Genomic DNA, 18349 nt, shown 5'->3' with positions numbered 1-18349 from the left:
ATTAGAGCCTAGAGAAGTAGGGAATGGGAACTGATGTGGGGGGGAAGGGCAGGCAGAAAGCAGTAGCAGCTCCTAAAATAGGAAAATGGCTTGGTGACACCTAGGGCACACCCTTCAGGGAAGTCTGGGGATACTTAATACCCTCAAATGAGTTCAACTTAGTTTTGGATACTTTGTAGGAGGAAAGGCCACTCAAATTATGATGAGCATGGTTTCCAGGTCATGGTTTCTCAAGCACTTTATGTCACTTTGAAGAGCAGAGACAATAAATTACACAAAATACTATGGGATTGGGCCACCAGCCTTACAAAAGTAACACATAAGTTAATCAGACATCTGAGAAAATTGGATTTGTTTTCTAGTAAGTTGGGTTTCATCGGGCTTTCCAGTCCCTTTCCTTGCCATTTACCCTACACTCACCCAGCTGTACCAAACTAGTCCTAACTTCCTAAGCACACTCTCCCCATGCTTAGGGCCTCTGAGATTGTGTGTGTGTGTGTGTGTGTGTGTGTGTGTGTGTGTGTGTGGTGATCCTCCATCCATTATAACCCCTGGGCTGCGGTCAGGTTAGCCGGTGTTACCTGGTTTACCTTTATCCTCTCTTGTTCATTCAGTTGGTTGATCATTTTTCAATCAGGGAAGCAGAATGCAGAGGGAAAAAATAGTTTCCTGGCTTTTGAGTTTCAAAATCCAGGCCCTGTAGGAATAGGCAGGACTGGCCATAACTGGGAAAAGGAATGGGTGATAGGGGCATGGCTTTTTAACCTCCCCTCCCACAGGGAGATGAAGTCTCCTCAGGCTGGAAAGAGGAGGAGAGACAGAAGAGTGGAGTTGAAAGACAGTAGGAGAGTTGCTTGAATAAAGAAGCCACTAGGACTTGCTTCCTTCCTCTCTGGGCTCGCTGCAGGAGGCAGGGCATCACTGCTTTGCCCTTCTATTCCCCTCTCCGAACTGGAGCTTCTGTCATTAACCTACCCAGCCTGCTAACCTATCTCGTTTCGTCTTGCACTGTGCTTTAAATTTGCTTTCACTGGCATTATTTAAAGTCTTAGATCTCTTAAATTTTAAAAGCCCAGATGTCAAGGCTCTCTTGAGGAAAACTCAGATATGCCCACACTGGAATGTGGGCCCACATTCCCTGTGGCAACAATCTGGTGTCCCTTTCAACAGGGCGGGTGCTCCCACCCACCCCATTCTTCTTGATTATTATTCTCTGATTGATGCCTGCCTGGTTTTATAGTCTAAAGCCTCAAATTCCCAGTGCCCAGTGAGGTGACTACAGGCCAGCGTGTATGACTAGTCTTGATAAATGTAGTTATAACCTCAGAGACAGAGCAAATCTACCTTCCCTCAACACTTGGGAAAATAGTTACTTTCCTTGGGAAAAGCTTCAATAACTCTCTGCTTTCTCTCCAAGTCTGCCCAGACTCAGAGGGGAGGAAAGATTTATCTTTCACCTTGCAAAAAACTTCCAGAACTGACCCTTCTCTGCCAGACTAGGAGAAAAGCAGAGAAGAGTATGTGATAATGTTCTCACCAGTCACAACACGGACACAATGATTTCCTCTTGTTAAGAGGCAATTACACATCCGCTGCCAGAGCAGGGCAAAAGTTGGCTCAGCCTAAGAGGTTAAACTATGTACCCAAGATCTCACAGCTAATTAGTGACAGAGTTAGAACCCAGGCCTTCTCTCTTTCCAGACAGTGCCCTTCAAGATTCATTCTGCTTCATTCTGCCCTGGAGAAGGGCTGAGGGAGGCCTTCCCCCAGGACAGAAGGAAAAGCACTTCTGCCATTTCATTGTCCAATCATGGAGTCTAGGATTAGGCCATAATTTTGATCACACCCTGACTCATTTAGTTAAACTCTTCAAGTTTATTTTTACTTTTAAACCCATGAATTTAACAGATTTGTCGAGCATGTTTCCTAAAGAGCTCATAGCTGCTCATGCCCTTTCAAAACAAACTTTCTAAAGCTGGCCTGGACTTTGTGGAGAAAGCTGGAAGCAAAGAACTGACAAATCAAAGAGATAGCACTAATCCCTGACACACCTGGACACACCAAAGTTTTCTGGGTCTGCTCTTTCCTTTGGCTCTTTTGTTGAAGCTGGATCATTGTCTGACTAGGAGCTTTCATCCTGGAAGGAAAGGGAGGGTATTGAAAGTGAGCTTGATGCATTTCACTACTCTATGGACTTGGCTGTTGTCATGGTTACTTTTTTCAAAATTGGAACTTTCACCCTTATTCCACACTGGAGAGGATATAAAAGAACAGGGAGGTCTGCATCCAGAGTAATCTTGCGAGAGCAGGACTTTCCTTGCTTCTACCCTGATATACTTCCTGCTCTGGAGAACAAATCTGCCCTATATTCCAGACTTTGCATTACAATTCAGGCATCTCTGTCACCCCTAGGTGAGGTGAGTTGAGCCACATCTTTCCCCTGAGTGTGGTGGGAAGCTCTTGGGAGCAAAATCAGCCCAGCTTATATACAGGTAGCAATTATATCTGAAGGGACTATGGGAGGAGCACAGTGATCTAGAGCAGGCAGTCCCACAGTGAGTGCCAATGGAATTTGCCCAACCCAGTGCAAAATTGAAAAGGCAGAGCCCCTTGTTTTAAAAAGCAGGTGGAAAAAAGCTGTTTCCTTTCTTCCACGATCTTTCCACCAGCCTTGGTATTTTAAATTTGTCATTTGGTGTTGCACTGTCTTGGGCACAGGGATATTCATGGGGCAAATGCAGATCCTCACAGATACCTGGAAGGGGGCACCCTGTTGACTCAGCCCCCATGGCTTTGTAGTAGTCCTGGCCTTCTCTATGTCTGTGCCTAGCAGCATCCACTGGGCAGGACGAAGGAGGAGCTGGCAGCCCAGAACTCAAAGCAGCAGGAAGTGTGATCCTGCATGAGCCAAGGGTCCAAGTTTCTGGCACATCCACTGTCCCATTGGACTTGACTTACAAAACACAAATTCAGAGATAAAATTATTGACTCAGTATAGTGATTGCAGACCATTAAAGAGCAAGCACAGCCCCCTTCTGAGCACCAAGCCCTATGTGACTCCTGTGGCCAACTGCCTGGGCAGCCAGCCTGCCTGCTCCTCTGTCAGAGAGGAGGGTCTTCCTTGTGAAGATTCCAGCCTAGCAGGCAGGAGTGGTCAAGGGGGCTTTAACATGACAGCTGGCTGGCACTAAGCATTCCTCCTTCTTCCACTCCCTCTCCCAGCCTAGGGGAAAGGCAGGTACTAAATAGACAAATAAGCAAACAATATACCAGACTTATTCCTCCCTACATTTTGGACACTGTTCATATCTTGTCTAGATGGGATTGCATTACTTACACCAGTTCTCACCTCCTTCTGTCCCTGTAAAACCAATTTATTGAGGCATAACTGACATATAATAAACCTCAAATGTTTGAAGTGTACAATTTTATGCATTTTAAGCATATATCTGTATATGTGAAATGAGACTATCATCAATACCTAGATAACATTTTTATCACCCTCATGTTGCAGTCCATCTCTTCTTCTACCCCATCCCCAGACAACTACTAATCTGCATCCTGTTGCTACTGATTGATTAGTTTACATTTTCTAGAATCTTGTCCCAGTGTAATCATACAGCCTGTACTCAGCTGTCTGGCTTCTTTCACCCAGGATATTGATCCTCAGACTCATTCATGTCTTTCTTATCAAAAGTTTGCTCCTTAGTATTGCTGAGTAGTATTCTATTGTACAGTTAAACTACAGTTTATCCACTTATTGTTAATGAACACTGTTGTTGCCCAGTGGGTTTTGTTTTGTTTTTTTTTTTTTTTTTTTTTTTGGCTATTTAAGGTACTGTGACACTAGAGTACTAGAATGGTTGTATGGTAGCTATATGTTTAACTTTTTAAGAAACTGCCAAATCACCTTCCAAATTACCAGAAGTATATGAAAATTCCAGTTGCTCCATATTCTCACCAACACTTGGTATGTGTCAATCTTTTAATTTTAGCCATTCCAGAAGAATCTGAGTGAGGTCTTAATTTGCATTTCCCTAACGATAATTTTGAACTATATTTAGTGAGCTTACTGGCCATTCATATATCTTCTTTTGTGAAGTGTCTGGTCAAATATTTCCCCTGTTTTTTAAAACTGGTTTGTCTTATTGAATTTTAAGAGTTTTTTAAAAAATATATTCTGGATTCAAGGTTTTGTTTTTTTTTTTTTTTTTTTTTTTCTCTAATATATGTGTTCCAAATATTTTCTCCTAGTCTGTGGTTTGATTTTCTTAATGTTGACTGAAGATCAAAAGTTTTTAATTTTTAACGAGATCCAATTATCAATTTTTCTTCTACAGTTCATGGGTTTTTTGTGTGCTTTAATGAAGCTTTGCCACTTCAAGGTCACAAAGATTTTTTTTGTTTTTTCCTGAAAGTTTAAGAGCTTTAAGGTTTTGCATTTAGGTATATGATTCACTTTGAGTTAATTTTTGTGTATGCGGTGAGGTAGTGGTTGATGCCTCTCCCACCCCCACCCTTCTATCCATACCCAATTGATCTAGCACCATTTGTTGAAAAGACTTTTCTTTCCGCATTGAATTGCCTTGGTACCTTTGTTTAAAATTGGCATTATAGGAGTTGCCGTCATGACACAGTGGTTAATGAATCCAACTAAGAACCATGAGGTTGTGGATTCGATCCCTGGCCTTGCTCAGTGGGTTAAGGATCCAGCGTTGCCATAAGCTGTGGTGTAGGTCGAAGACACAGCTCGGATCCCACGTTGCTGTGGCTCTGGTGTAGGCTGGTGGCTACAGCTCCAATTAGACCCCTAACGTGGGAACCTCCATATGCTGAGGGGGCAGCCCTAGAAAAGGCAAAAAGACAAAAAAAAAAAAAAAAAAAAAAAAAATTGGCATTGTATGTGTGAGACTGTTTCTCGACTCTCTATTCTGTTCTTTTCATCTGTATGTTTATTTTTTTACCAATACCAAACAGTTTTGATTACTACAGAAAGTACTGAAATACAAAGGTAAGGTTAACAAATTGGAGGGTAAGCTCACCAATTTGTTGAAAAATTACTTTGGCATGGAGATGTGTTGCTCAGATCTCTTTCAAAAGAACCTACTATTGGGAGCATATTTGATAGCCCCACCCTATGGATTTGCCACCAAGTTGACAAAAAGATTGTCTTTCCCTTGGTAGCTCCAAAGTAAGTATGGCAGAGGTACTAGTGATTCCATCCAATACAGGATTCTTCTAATAGGCAATCTTTGCTTGGGGACTCCCCTTTCCTGACTAAAACTCTTAGAACTACACTGTAGTCTGAAGCCCTTTCCACACAATTCTTCCTTCTCTCTCTCCTTTCATGGGTATGGATAGAAAGGAGATGACAAGGATTGGAGTCTGGCTGCTTCCTTATCTATTCCTGCTCCCTCCCCTTTTACCCTCCCCAGTCATTTCCTCTATAAATCTCTCACAAATCTAAATCCAGTCTTGCTGCCTGCTTTTCAAATGTCTCTAACTGCGCATACTTTGTTATTTTAGGTCTTTTACATTTCTGTATAAATACTACTCAGCCGTAAAAAATGAACTAAATAACACCATTCTTAGCAACATGGATGCAACTAGAGATTCTCATACTAAGTGAAGTAAGTCAGAAAAAAACAAATACTGTATGATATCACTAATATGTAGAATCTAAAATATGGCACAAGTGGACCTATCTACAAAACAGAAGCAGACTCACAGACATAGAGAACAGACATGTGGTTGCCAAGGGGGAAGGGGAAGGGAGTCAAATGGACTGGGAGTTGAGTTAGATGCAAACTATTACATTTAGAGTGGATAAGCAATGAGGTTCTGCTGTATAGCACAGAGAACTACATAAAAATTTAAATTTTAGAAATCAGCTTATCAAATTCCACAGCTGGAATTTTGACATTTCACTGACTTACACCAACAATTTAGGCAGAATTGAACTTTAACAATATTGTCTTATATCACAAATTTGATATATCTCTGATATGTATAGGTCTTTTAAATTTTCTCTCAGCAGTGTTCTGTACTTTCCAATATAGAGATCTTAAATATTTTTTGTTGGATTTATAAGTAAGTATTTTATGGCTTTTGGAACTATTGTATTGGAATTGTTTTAAAATTTTTATTTTCCAATTGATTGCTGCTAGTGTATAAGAATCCAATTAAAATTTGTATCCTGAAACCTTGCTAAATTCACGGCTAGTCCCAGTAGCTTTGTCTCTGCTTGCCTCACCTTTTTAAACAAAAGGTTTCATAGGACTCCAGGGCTCTAATAAGAGTAGGATATGGGTAGCTGAAGCTTCAGCCTTTGTTTCCCCAGAATCTCCCTGCCCCTGACACCTTGAAAAACAGCTTATGAAAATTTCTGAAGAACTCCAAGATTCCAAGTAACACAGCTAAACGAACAACCCACTGTCCTAGGGGAATTAGTATTTATTGAGCACCTTTCCTGCAATATTTTATGGGCATTTTATCTCACCTTAGTCTTTAAAAAGCCACAAAGCTAACCTTTGTGAATTAAGTAGAAGCAGTTCCATTTTAAATATGAAGAAATAGGGGTTAAATCTCTTTGATACTGTCTCAGAGTTGGTTTCTGTTCAAGTAAGGATTAAGGTCCATCAGTCTGACTCCAAAGTTCATGCTCTTTTCTTCCCAGCCTTACTGACTCATGCCAACAGCTAGATTTTAAGATGGGTTTCTGCTGACAGCTAAGTCTTTGGATTGACTAATTCTGCATCCATCTAGCACATGGGCTTGCAGGTCAGGAGGCCTGACTGTGCTCTTGTATTCTACCCCCAGGGCTCCTGCCACCCATCTGGTTGACTAGCTTCCTGTTCCACCCACACTGCCTTTTGAGGGTACCACTGATTTCTCCCTTACCAGTCTGTTTGCCAGCCTAAGAAATTTTCTCTTCTTTGCTGCCTTTTCAGAGAGTATCTTGGAACACTTTGATTCTGGTTCTCTTCTAAAGTCTCTGGTCACTTTTTATCAGTCTTCTGTCCTGATCCCTTGTTGGGACCTCTTCTCAATCATCCAGGGCCACCCAGTCTGCATACTGAAGTCATCTGTTTTGTCCCTTTCCACACTCATTCTTAGAGACACTGTGACTTGTAGGAGCAAGATCACTCTCATCAGGTAGGCCATTTGCCTAAAGGTATGGTACCCAGGCCCTCCTGAACATTCCAGAATACTCCTGCTTTCCCCATAAAGCTATTAAAATATCTTGGAAATTCTAATGGTTTAGCATCACAATGATGTTTTTCAGGTTGCTCCCACCTCCCACTTTTCTCTACTCTCAGAAGAGCACAAATTCTTATGCCCAGTATGTCTTGAGTTGTAGTTTCAGGGATATGTTTAACATTTCCAAGGAATGTCCCAACTTGGGGACATTTACAATATCTAAATCTTTTTGGAAAAATAAGTTCACCAGGTAGCTAATTCCTAAATTTCTCTTACTTCTGGGAATATCACCATTCTCTTGGTTTTATTTCCTCCTTCCCTTATTTCATTTAATTACCAAGCCTAGGCCGTTGTTTGCTCTGAACTAGTCTCTGGTTAGGCTTCATCCTCTGCAGCTATTGTCCAAGCCAGGACCTCATCATTTCACTCCTGATTAGTTCGAGGGTTTCAAAAGACTGTTTTTCTAGTCGGTAGTATCCCTCAATCAGGGTCAATGACACATGGACAAAAATGCTTTTCCTCTGGCACAGGTGTACACAATCTAGTGATAATCAAAATCCAGGAGCCTGTATCAGCGGATTTTTATTGGCTCCCCATTTTCTTTTCACTTAATCCAAACTCCTTTGTCTGATCTTTAAGGTTTTCTGCCAGTGTTCAGTATCACCAACTTCATTGTTTATATTACTCCTTAGCATGGAACACCTTGGCCCTTTTATGTGAACTGATCATTCTCTCCTCCATGCCTTTTGCCATTTTATTCTACATGTTGTGAATGCCAACTTTCTATTTATCTTCAACTTTCCTTCTTATTGTAAACCCTAGCCCTATGATTTTCCTGTCCTAGGATTTCTTCTCTGACCCTTTCCAACCTCCAAAATGTATGATCTAGAGTAAATCTTTTAGAATTTACTCAGCACACATCTTATTTGCTATTAAACTAGCTCTGACAAGCAGAGGTTCCCACATTAACTGGAAATGAGTATCATTAGGCTGTGAGCTTCTTAAAGACAAGAACCATGTCTTACTTAACTTTATATCACTAGCATCCAGTCCAGTGCCAGGCTTATAATTTAAGTGAATAGATATATGTTGGATAAACAACCACCACTTTATACCATTGCCTCTTCAGCAAGTTCCTTAAATGCAGAAATTTCAGTGTCTTCATCTGGAAAACAGTACCCTGAATACTGACATCATAGATTATGAACATTAAATAAGAAAACCTATGTAAAGTTCCTAGCACAGAACTTGGCACAGAGAGCTCAATCCACGTGAGTTCACACCTACCTGTTTTTAGTGTTGTCATCAGAATCATAGAGTTCCCACAATTGCTACTGCACATCAGGGTATTTCTGTTAGAGCCTCTTCCAGGATAGTACCACATTCAAATGTGGGTCCAACAGAATGAAAATCCCACAACAACTACTGCTTACAGTTTTGGTGTGGGGCCTAGATGTGACACTTCTGACATGCAGACACATGCTGGTTTATCTTTTTAAAGGATTCCATAAATGCGTAATTGGTTTGGACACTAGACTTCATAAAGGCAGGGACTGTTTTTCCATCCTCTTCCTTACTTTCCATATAGAAGAGAAATATGATGAACCGGTTGACTAGCCTTTGGACACTTTAGTATGTTCACTGCAACAATGAAATCTGCATATTTGTATCCAGCAGGGAGAATGAAAATTATTAATCCTGAGAGACTGTTAAATCACTTTCATAGATTTAATAATTGTCATACTTTTGGAATATCTGTTTTCCCTAAACTGAACTATGACCTCACTTTTTCTATCTGTAAAATAGGGGTAATAATTTGTACTCTCACCCTCTTCTTAGGATTAATGATTATGATACAGAGGAAAGAGCACTGGACTGGGAATCAAGAAAGCTGAGCTCAGTCCCTTGTTTTGACTAGCTGCATAGACCTTGGGCAAATCACTTCAGCTCAGTTCCCTTACATCCCAAATGAGAAGTATAAATTAAGCAAACTCTAAGTCAGCTCCTAAATTGTGAATGATAGGCTTTTTAAGAAATGAAATGTGACCTTCTTCTACCCAGGGCTGCCAGATGAGAGGTGACTTTCTACACACTGCAGAGAGAAGGATTTGGCCTGTGCTGTCTACCATAGGTATGTGATATCTATGCGCTGACCATGTGTGTCATAGCACCACACACCAGGCAGGAACTCAAAGAGGGTGGGCATATCTCGTTGGAGACAAGAACCCTAGGAAAGCAGAGGTATGCGGATTACTTGGATACTCTTGCACAAAGATACTATGTTTTGTACAAATTAGAACCTATTACCATGCCTTCTTTTCAGATTTCCTAAGCTGCCTGCCAGCCCTCTGATTTATGGTTGGAGGGTTTACCCATGGGTATACCCCCACAGAAATGGGAGGTTGCCTATTACACCTGTCAGAGTGTTAGTCCCACTTCCAGGGATGGATTCAAGTGTAGCAGATGAAGAGCTGCCCCTGGTATTCATTTGATCATGCCAAGTTCAAGGCACATCAGCTCCAACCCCAAACCCTTCTGGATCCATATCACACCTTAGAATCTGTATGTGCCTTCATATACCATCATATTTCCCAGTTGTAGGAAAAGAGCCACAGGGTCTCCAGTCAAAAGACTTGAGTTTGAGTCCCACCTGCATGGAACTGTTCGGCCTTGGGCAGGTCTCTTCAGGTCTCTGAGCTGATTGACATAAGGATCAAAAGAGATGGGGCTGTGTAAGTGCTTTGTTCCACAGCTGCCCTGGTCCCAACTCCTCTACAGATCTCCTCCCCAAATACTGTTTCAAGAAAGTTTTGTTAAATTAACTCTCTAAGACTAATCTCTTTGTCAGGGATATTTGGAGAGAGGGCCACAACATAAGCCAGAGGCTATAGAACCACTTACAACTTGAAAGCGATGTCCCTGGAAGAAAGTTCTGCTTTTGGCAGCGTCATCTCACCCCCCCGCCCCCAGCCACACCTGGGTTCTCTTCCCAGCCACTTTAAGCTTGATGGCAGGTCACCTGACCTACTTCTTTTCCACTGTTGTGATCTGAGGGTGCTCCTCAGGCAGCCCTGCCTCAGGCTCCATCCTTGCAGAAAGAGGACCTCAATGAGTCCTACCCCACTTCACTTGGGGTGTGCATCATGGCAAGGAATGGCGACATGCCCTAGGGCTGCTGCTGCCACAGCCAGCCAAGTGCCCCCCTCCCTGCATTTCATAGCCTGTGACAACCATTGAAAATGTGGGATATCTGAGTTGCCCAGCCAACAGAACCAGGGGCTAAGGAGTCTCTTTCTGTGAAAAGATGCCTACATCTTCACCACCAGCCCACCGACTCAGAGCTTTTGCTTTACTCAGACAAGAGGGACTATTTGAAGATCAGTTTAAAATAGTTGCTTGTGCCATTGTGGCACAAGGAAAGCAGGTAGGCTGGGAGTCAAAGTGGCCATAGGTATAAACCCCAACTTTGCCATTCACCGCTTAGGTAACATCTTAGCCAACTGCTAAACCCAGTTTATACATGTGTAAAGTGGAGGTGCTGATACCTTTGCACTGCTGTTGAGAGGATTGTACAGAGCTGTACATTGTAAAGCACCTAGACCTTGGGGGCTGCTCTGGGTTGTTTTTTTTGTTTGTGTGTGTGTGTGTGTGTGTGTGTGTGTGTGTGTATGTGTGTGTGTGTGTGTGTGTGTGTGCGTTTTGGTTTTTTTGTTTGTTTTTGCTTGCTTCCCTCTCATCAAAACCAAATTATCTCAAATTATCTCAAGCATGACTTAAGAGGGTTAAATTTTTTCTGTCGAAAGGTCAATCATGTCACTACTGATTAGGTTCCTACCCAAACACTTTAATTCCAGTATTAAGGTGTGCAGAGTAAACAGATTTGTTTGCAGTGTGGACCTCCCAAAAAGCAGGATTCTTTGGGGGTAGGTCTGCCAGCTGTTATGCTCCCCTCACGCCCCCTCCTCAGCAGCTCAATCCCAGCCTAAGGTTTGAAGGAAAAGAGCCATCAGGTTTTGTCTAGGATTTTTAGACACCAAATCATATAAGGATTATGATGGAAATGTCTCATTTAAGAAACTGAAATGATCCTTTTTTCCTGGGAAGCCCTCACTAATGGAGAAGTTCATTTCAATTTCCTAGTTTATGATTTATCTTGAGACCATTTTACATATGTGTGTACATTTCAGAAGTAACTAATTCAAACACAGCAGAATAAGTTGGCTTAGTTTATAGTGGCCAGTCTGTTCCAAGTATTTCATTGTATGTCTCAAATCTTTTAACTGTTTGTCCGTCCATCTTGGTCAGCTGGCTCATTAAGACAGCCAAAATGACAAGCTCTACAGTGTCCTGGGCCCTCTTTGTTCCTTATGCATAGACCAAATGTATAAGGCATGACCCTCAAAGGACACAGTGGCTGGATTTGAAAAACCTAAAGAACCACTGCAAAAAAACTCAGCTACCATTTGCAATATAAATGTTACCATATCTTTGCTTACTTTAATTCCCCATAATATTTAGGAAGCTATGGTACACATCAAAGTGCAATTACATCCAGACACAGCCAACATAAGTTGTATATTATAGTTATTTATCCAAATTCCTTAATTTAAAGCCACAAACAAGTTTCCATAATAATGACCCAACTGCACATATAAGTACAATAAATTTTTAGTGCTAAAGGACAAAGCTATGTTTCTCTGTGCTTTCATAGTACATTACCGTAAAAAAAAAAAAAGTTTCTGCAATTCAAATTAAAATTCTCAAATACTCATTTTCTGACTTCCCAGCAAAGCCATCACAAGAAGGAATTAATTCCTTCTGTCTGAAATTTGTAGCAGTAACAGAAATACAACTCATTCAAGACTTTGAAAAAACTTAGGGGGTGGGGGGATACACCGAGAGTTTGGGATGGAAATGCTATAAAATTTTTTTGTGATGATCATTGCACAACTACAAATGTAATAAAATTCATTGAGTAATAACAAAAAAATTTTTAAAGTAATAGAGTACTGGAAATGGTTAAAAAAAAAGTCATAAGCAGCTTTTTAAATCAAATGTAATCATACTGTGCTTATAAGGAGCATTTTTTTAGGTCCCAGATTTTCTGGGACTGTCTGATTTCAAATGTCCCAACCCATTGCCAACTCTGTATTTAGAGTAAGTATCCCATTTTCTGGTACTAAGATGTTAGCATACTTGGAGTTCAACCTAAAGTGGCACACACTACTCATATAAAAAAACAAAGGTATCACCATCCCAGATTTTCTTTATTGAAACTGCAGTGTTCTAAAGTCTGTTTGCTTAGATCTGTGATATCTCTATATAATGTTGTTTCCAAGTTCAATTAAGGAGGTTTTTATTTCCCTCTCGTAAAACATCTCCTTTTTGTGCACTTTGAGTACCCCAAGTGAGTTTATAATTACAGGTCTTAATTGAAGGGATTCATATGAAAAACAATTGTTCTTCATTTCTAGCTCTAATTTTCTAGAAAGACATTTACGGCTTCAACTTCTGGGTTGGGTACCTTAAAAAAGCAAACAGAGGGCTGGAATTTCTCCTATTTTTATCTTTAGAATGACTCTTTTCTTATGGCAATGAAAGCAAATAGTGCTTGCTTTTGTGCTGTAAAAGAGAGAAAAGAAAAACCAGTCTATGAATATCTGCAACAAATGACCATCGCTTGCTACTGGAATTGACACTGAATTAAAAAGCTGAGGTTTGGAAGTAAAATAATTTTGCTACACTCTAAATATTTTAGCAGCTTAAAAATACACTAAGAAAAAAAATACACATATTCCCTGAGCAGTGCACTCCACCCGGATGACATTTGTACCCTCTTAATTTGCCACACTGTGGATTTTTTCCCCTTCAAATGAAAATCTATAGAAATAAACTCTTGAAAAGGATAGATTGTTCCCCCCTTCCATCCTCATATCTATGAAATATTTTAAGTAAACTATTTTCTGATCACAAAATTCTTATCCAAATTGTTTTCAAAAATCAAGATGCAGTTATTTAATTGAATATATCCTATTAAAAGTTAGCCAAAAATCAAGTCATAAGATCTCAGAACATGAACATATTTCAAAGAATTTCATTCTCTTCGATAGTTGCATGAGTTGTTTTCAGAAAATGTGCAAATATCAAGGTTACCTGTGTCTGCTGGTCACCTCTAGTTTGGACTCTTGAAGATGGTGAGTTTTGCTAATGATGCGCGGCTGTTTAAGAACCGGTGGCTTTTCTGGCAATCACGCTTTGTGTGCCATCTTTTATAAAGGTGCTTCTTGTTGCTAAGAGATCAGTTGCTTAGAGACCAAATCATTAAAAAAACATATATGTCAGGGGCCAACATAAATTATAACTAAATTTTGTCATTTCAGCCTGCCCTCTGAATGGTTTGGCTTTTGTAATAGATCGTAACGTACCAAGAGAAGCCAATTACAAATCACAAATAGAAAAAGGACCATGAGGAGGAGAAAAGATCTGTGTGTACGTTCCCATGACAGGGAGTAATGCCGCCGATCCCTCCCAGGGCTCTCTGAAACTTTGACTCCTCATGGGGTCCGAGACAAGTGCTGAAAAGGGAGATTTATGTACATATACATACACCTGTCCCAGGCAAACTCGAGTGGGAATTTTGAAGCTACTTTGATCTCTTCCAAAGGAAAATTAAGAGAAAAATCCTACACTTAAGAAAATGTTACGTTGGAAATCAGATATTTCTGTGTACAAACAATTGCCACTGCTTCAGATTCAGGTGTGTATGTGCTGGGAGGAGGAGGCTTGCATACAAATCTGCCTTTTATCTTCTCTCCTGTATTCAGATAGAGCATTAGCCAGGAGACAGAAGTAAAAACAATTAAGTAGGTAAACTTTGGTCTTGGGATTCCTTCTCTCCTGCTTTGTGGTGACTTTAATCATCGAGACTCTCTCCTCAAATTAACTGTTAGCCAAGTATTACCCCTCCCAGGGACATTTGCATTCTAGGAATATATTTTTAAATGGCTCAAATTTCCTTAAGAGTCAAAGGAATGGTAGCATTCCAAGCTTTTTAGCAGGTAGGGTAGGTGATGTGTGGGAGCAAAATAAAGCTAGGCACACATTTCTCGGTATAACTCCCTAACACAACTGTGCCCTCCATCTCTTTCCCTACCTCCTCCATCCTTCACAGGTCTCTTTGGTCCCATCTTAGGTGAGAAGCAAGCAAGCAAATAAGGGATCAAAGACTTAGAGTTAAAAATGAAGGTAAGAGGTAAAAAGAGTACCAAGGATCTTAGAGATTTCTTTTTTTACTTGCCTCCAACATGCTTGCATTTGGCTTGATTTGTAAAGGATCCTGTGATGCACACACTGTGCGGGAGGAACGTGAGCCAGGTCTAGGAGCTGGGGTGGAAGTCCAGGTAGGCAATGAAGAGATCTGGCTCTCGTTCATTCTTTACTCTGGTCACTGTCACAGTAGCATCACCTCATCACTCGTTTACAAAGGGGGGTGAGAGACTCACAACCAGTTTGAACTTATTTAGAGATACTTGATCGTTTACAAAAAATTACAGCCTGTGTGAATGGCATGGGGCTAATGCTCAGCAAAAATTCATTACAAGAGGAAATGAAACACTGACCTTCCCCAACCCAAGCTACAAGTCAGATGGACACAGGGCATTTGAGTGTCACAGAGTAAATTCAGGTTTGTCACCAAGCAAATATTTTCCCTTAAAATCTCTTCCTCCTTTCTGATCCCCCCCAATTTTTCTTTCTTTCTTTTTTGCTTTTTTTAGGGCCACACCCATGGCATATGGAGGTTCCCAGTCTAGGAGTCGAATTGGAACTACAGCTGTCAGCCTACACCACAGCCACAGCAACATCAGATCTGAGCTGTGTCTGTGACCTATACCACAGCTCACAGCAACACCAGATCTTTAACCCACTGAGTGAGGCCAGGGATTGAACCCCCAACCTCATGGTTCCTGGTTGGATTCGTTTCTGCTGCGCCATGACAGGAACTCCCCAATTTTGATTTATTGCCTATTTTTTTTTAAGAAAGAAATGGAAGCATAAAGGAAAAGATCTGACATAGTGGAATTATGAGATAATAGAAAAGGGCAGGAGAAATTTAAATTTCTGAGTACGAGCTTGGTACTTAGAAAATGCTAGCTGAAGGAATGAGAGGAATGAAGAGGAAGCTAAGAGGGAAGAGGTCATGAACTTGACTGTATTATGTTCCTTGAGGCAGAAACCACCTCATATTTTTCTTTCCCCAATTCCAAGTACTTCACACAAGGCTTTTGCATTTAGAATACAATCAAATGTTTTGGTTAAATTCCAAATCAAAGGAGACAAAAAAGAAGGGATGGGCCTGAAGGGGTTGAAGTATTCCTTGGTCCTGTACCCGATGGGCCTGGTTCCCTCCAAAGGAGCAGACTCTACAGATATTTGCATTTTAGACCTCGACCTAAAAATGAAACCTACCCTTCTTCTTATCTGTCCATCCTGGTCTCTCTACTCCTTTGGCTCTAATTCAGCTCCAACCACCCTTGTGGCAATTTGCTTAGGATTCTTAGCTTCTACCTCTGGAATATAACACCCCATACCTGCTTTTTGGCCACCTCTTGCTTATCAGGAGATTACTCAGTCACCAGTGGTTGGCAGGTTCCAGGCTTTCACCTGCCTGGGTGGAGGTATGGAAATACTATGGTCTATGCAGGACTCACTCAGTTGTCAACACTGCATGGCTGAAGGAAACAGCCTTGGACCCATGCAGGTTCTGCCTACAAGTGTTCCAAATTGAAGCTTTGGAAGGAAATTTTTCACATGAATGCAACTTTTTGCACCAAGGAAAGTGGTCTGGTGTCATTCTGGGTCTTGCAGTGCAGAAGATCACTTGCAAATGAGTGCCCAGACCACAGAGCCACCACAAGCTGATCCTATCATTGTCTGGAATCTGCCCAGCCCACATAAGCTCCATCTCCCAATCTCAGAAATGGGAGAGCAGCTGGGAACCCAGAACAGTGGGCTCTTGCTTCCAGATTAGGAGATGGTACACTGAGAGACATCAAGCCCCACGGCATCCTCTGCAGAAGTGGTTTTTGGGGGCCTTTCTTGGGGTACAAAAGCAGTGTCATTTGATGCCACTCCTGACTAAGCACCCAAAGATCTGTCAGTTGCCTACTGCCCAGCTACCAGTAATTCCCCCAGGACTTGTCTCTCTTGGCTGAACACCCAAGACGCCATTTCTAAAAGATTCACAGACGCATGTTCTTAGCTAGGAGGTAGGAAGGATCTATTCCTATCCTGGGAAAGTTCTAGTATAGCGGCCTGCAGTTCTGTTCCTATTTCTCCAGGAAACTGTTCCCAGAAGAGGTCACATGCCTAGAAGAGGAGCATGACCTGCCAGAGCAAATGGAGGTGCTTCAACTACTTGAGGCCCACTCTGGAAGGACCTCTGCCTGCAACATAAAGCAGCTAGTAAAAGCTTAACCAGTACCAAACAAGTTTGCTTTTTCCAAGCAATTTTACCTTGCCAGATGCCATGCGCTGGGCAGAAGTCTACTCTTAGAAGCCAGAGCACCAGAGGGCAGCAGAGGAGGGCCTCCGGCTATCAGCCCAGTGGCTGCTGTTAAGAGTAGGGTTTGAGCAGTGGAGGGCAGCAAAGCACAACCACCTCAAGGTGAACTTCAAGGCAGCTTTGGAAGGTGTGAGGTAAAGGGGCAAAGGGTCTGTCCTCCCAGAGATGGCTGCCATCCTGGCCGTCTTGGTACTGCAACCAAGCTTGCCCTTGTGCTGATTGCCTCTCTGGACTCAAAAATCTTGTCACAAGCCACAGGGACTTCTGGTATGCTAAGACTTGAGACACAGCAACCTGAGTCAACAGTGAGCAATCCTCAGTACTCATGGTTATAGCTGTCTTCCCTGATTGCAGCTTCTCCTGGTCTCACCTTCTTGCAGTGATGAAGGCCTAAGACATCACAGGTCATCCTTCCCTGTGGGCACGTCATCACAGCCTTACTCAGCAAAAATTCCTACAAACACCTTGCTCCCCATCCAGATTGTATCCCAGTTTTGTGGGGTATACATCTCACTACAGGCACACCCAGCAGTTCTCCAATAATCATCTAAAGAGCAAGGCCAGACACAGTGCATCACGTGGGTGCTCAGGAAAGATTTGCCCTTGAACCGGTCACCAACAATGATCCAACTATCCAGATAATGTACCTGTAACAGCCCGCTGCCCCTTTTCTCCTGTGAAAACGCCCCTTCTCTCCTCTCCACCCCGTCATGGAAAATACAGTTTCTACCCACACCACATTCCCAGTGCTCTGGTCATACCAACACTCTGGCAGCCAGCCTGCCCCTGGGGGAGCTACAGCAATGCCCTTCCAGGAAGACCTCTGAGGCACCTTGCTCTGACCCACATGTTGAAGACCACAGTGAAGAGCCCACCAGCCACCCTGGGGCTCCAGAGCAATTCATCTTGTCAGCAGACACTCAAGGCAGGGAGCTCTTGGACTGCAATTTGTGCAATATTAATATAACAAAAGAGAGTAACCTAATAAATACCACCGTACAGTCCAATTTCACTGCTTTTCTTGGAGAAAGAACCATGATGTTCTTCTCATAGATTGCCTGGTCCTAGCTGACCCTCTTCACAACTGGTAATTTATCTCTAGTCAATGCTTCAGACAATGTTCAGGTATTAATTCCTTTGAGTAGTGTACTGAGTGAGAACAGGCCGGGGGAAGGGATGGGAAACAAGAGAAGAATATGCCATGGTGGGGAAATGTGGAAGCAAATGGAAGCCAAGAACCCTGTCCTCTTGAACTTACGAAGCTGTGTGCCCTCGCAAGGTGCATACCTTCATATCCACACTGAACAAATTCTGCAGTGACCTCACCCTAGAATCTTCTAATCCCCAGGAGAAAAAAATGAGGGATAATTACTAACTGCCACACAGTTATAAGCCAACAGTGTTGTTTTAGCAAAGTACAACTAAACTCAGCAAAATTCTCATAAATCAAAACCAATTTCCATTCTTCTCTTTCTCTTCTCTGACCCACCTCTGAGTCCATCTATCCCTGTCTCCCTCCTCTCCATGCCTGCAGGTAAGCACCCTCCTCCCACCCGCCCACTACTCAAGCCTGGGGCAGGCACATGT

General features: G+C 42.0%; 1 protein-coding gene across 7 annotated transcripts in view; it reads right to left on the bottom strand.

The window, feature by feature from the left end:
- The window catches only part of LOC403333 (cytochrome P450 family 19 subfamily A member 1), a 188118-nt gene that overhangs the window by 65386 nt on the left and 104383 nt on the right, over window positions 1–18349 (bottom strand). Inside the window, exons 2-4 of one of the 7 annotated variants that reach the window (XM_085010975.1) lie at window positions 9753–9897; window positions 2756–2953; window positions 2052–2137 (exon numbers count right to left, since the gene is read on the bottom strand). The exons of 3 other annotated variants lie outside the window; for them this stretch is intronic. In XM_085010975.1, coding sequence (XP_084867101.1) covers window positions 2052–2136 — 85 coding nt within the window. In that variant the 5' untranslated portion in view covers window position 2137; window positions 2756–2953; window positions 9753–9897. Of the gene's footprint in view, window positions 1–2051; window positions 2138–2755; window positions 2954–9752; window positions 9898–13353; window positions 13444–18349 lie in introns of those variants that run through there. 3 more of the 7 variants (XM_085010990.1, XM_085010966.1, XM_021083473.2) reach the window with 3 other exon arrangements.

The sequence above is a fragment of the Sus scrofa genome, chromosome 1 (genome assembly GCF_054392235.1).
Source record: "Sus scrofa isolate SSC_HxYL_T2T_F1_AM1 chromosome 1, Sscrofa_HxYL_maternal_Yorkshire_Landrace_v2.0, whole genome shotgun sequence".
NCBI lineage: Eukaryota > Metazoa > Chordata > Mammalia > Artiodactyla > Suidae > Sus > Sus scrofa.
This window is presented reverse-complemented; position numbering and strand designations above follow the sequence as displayed.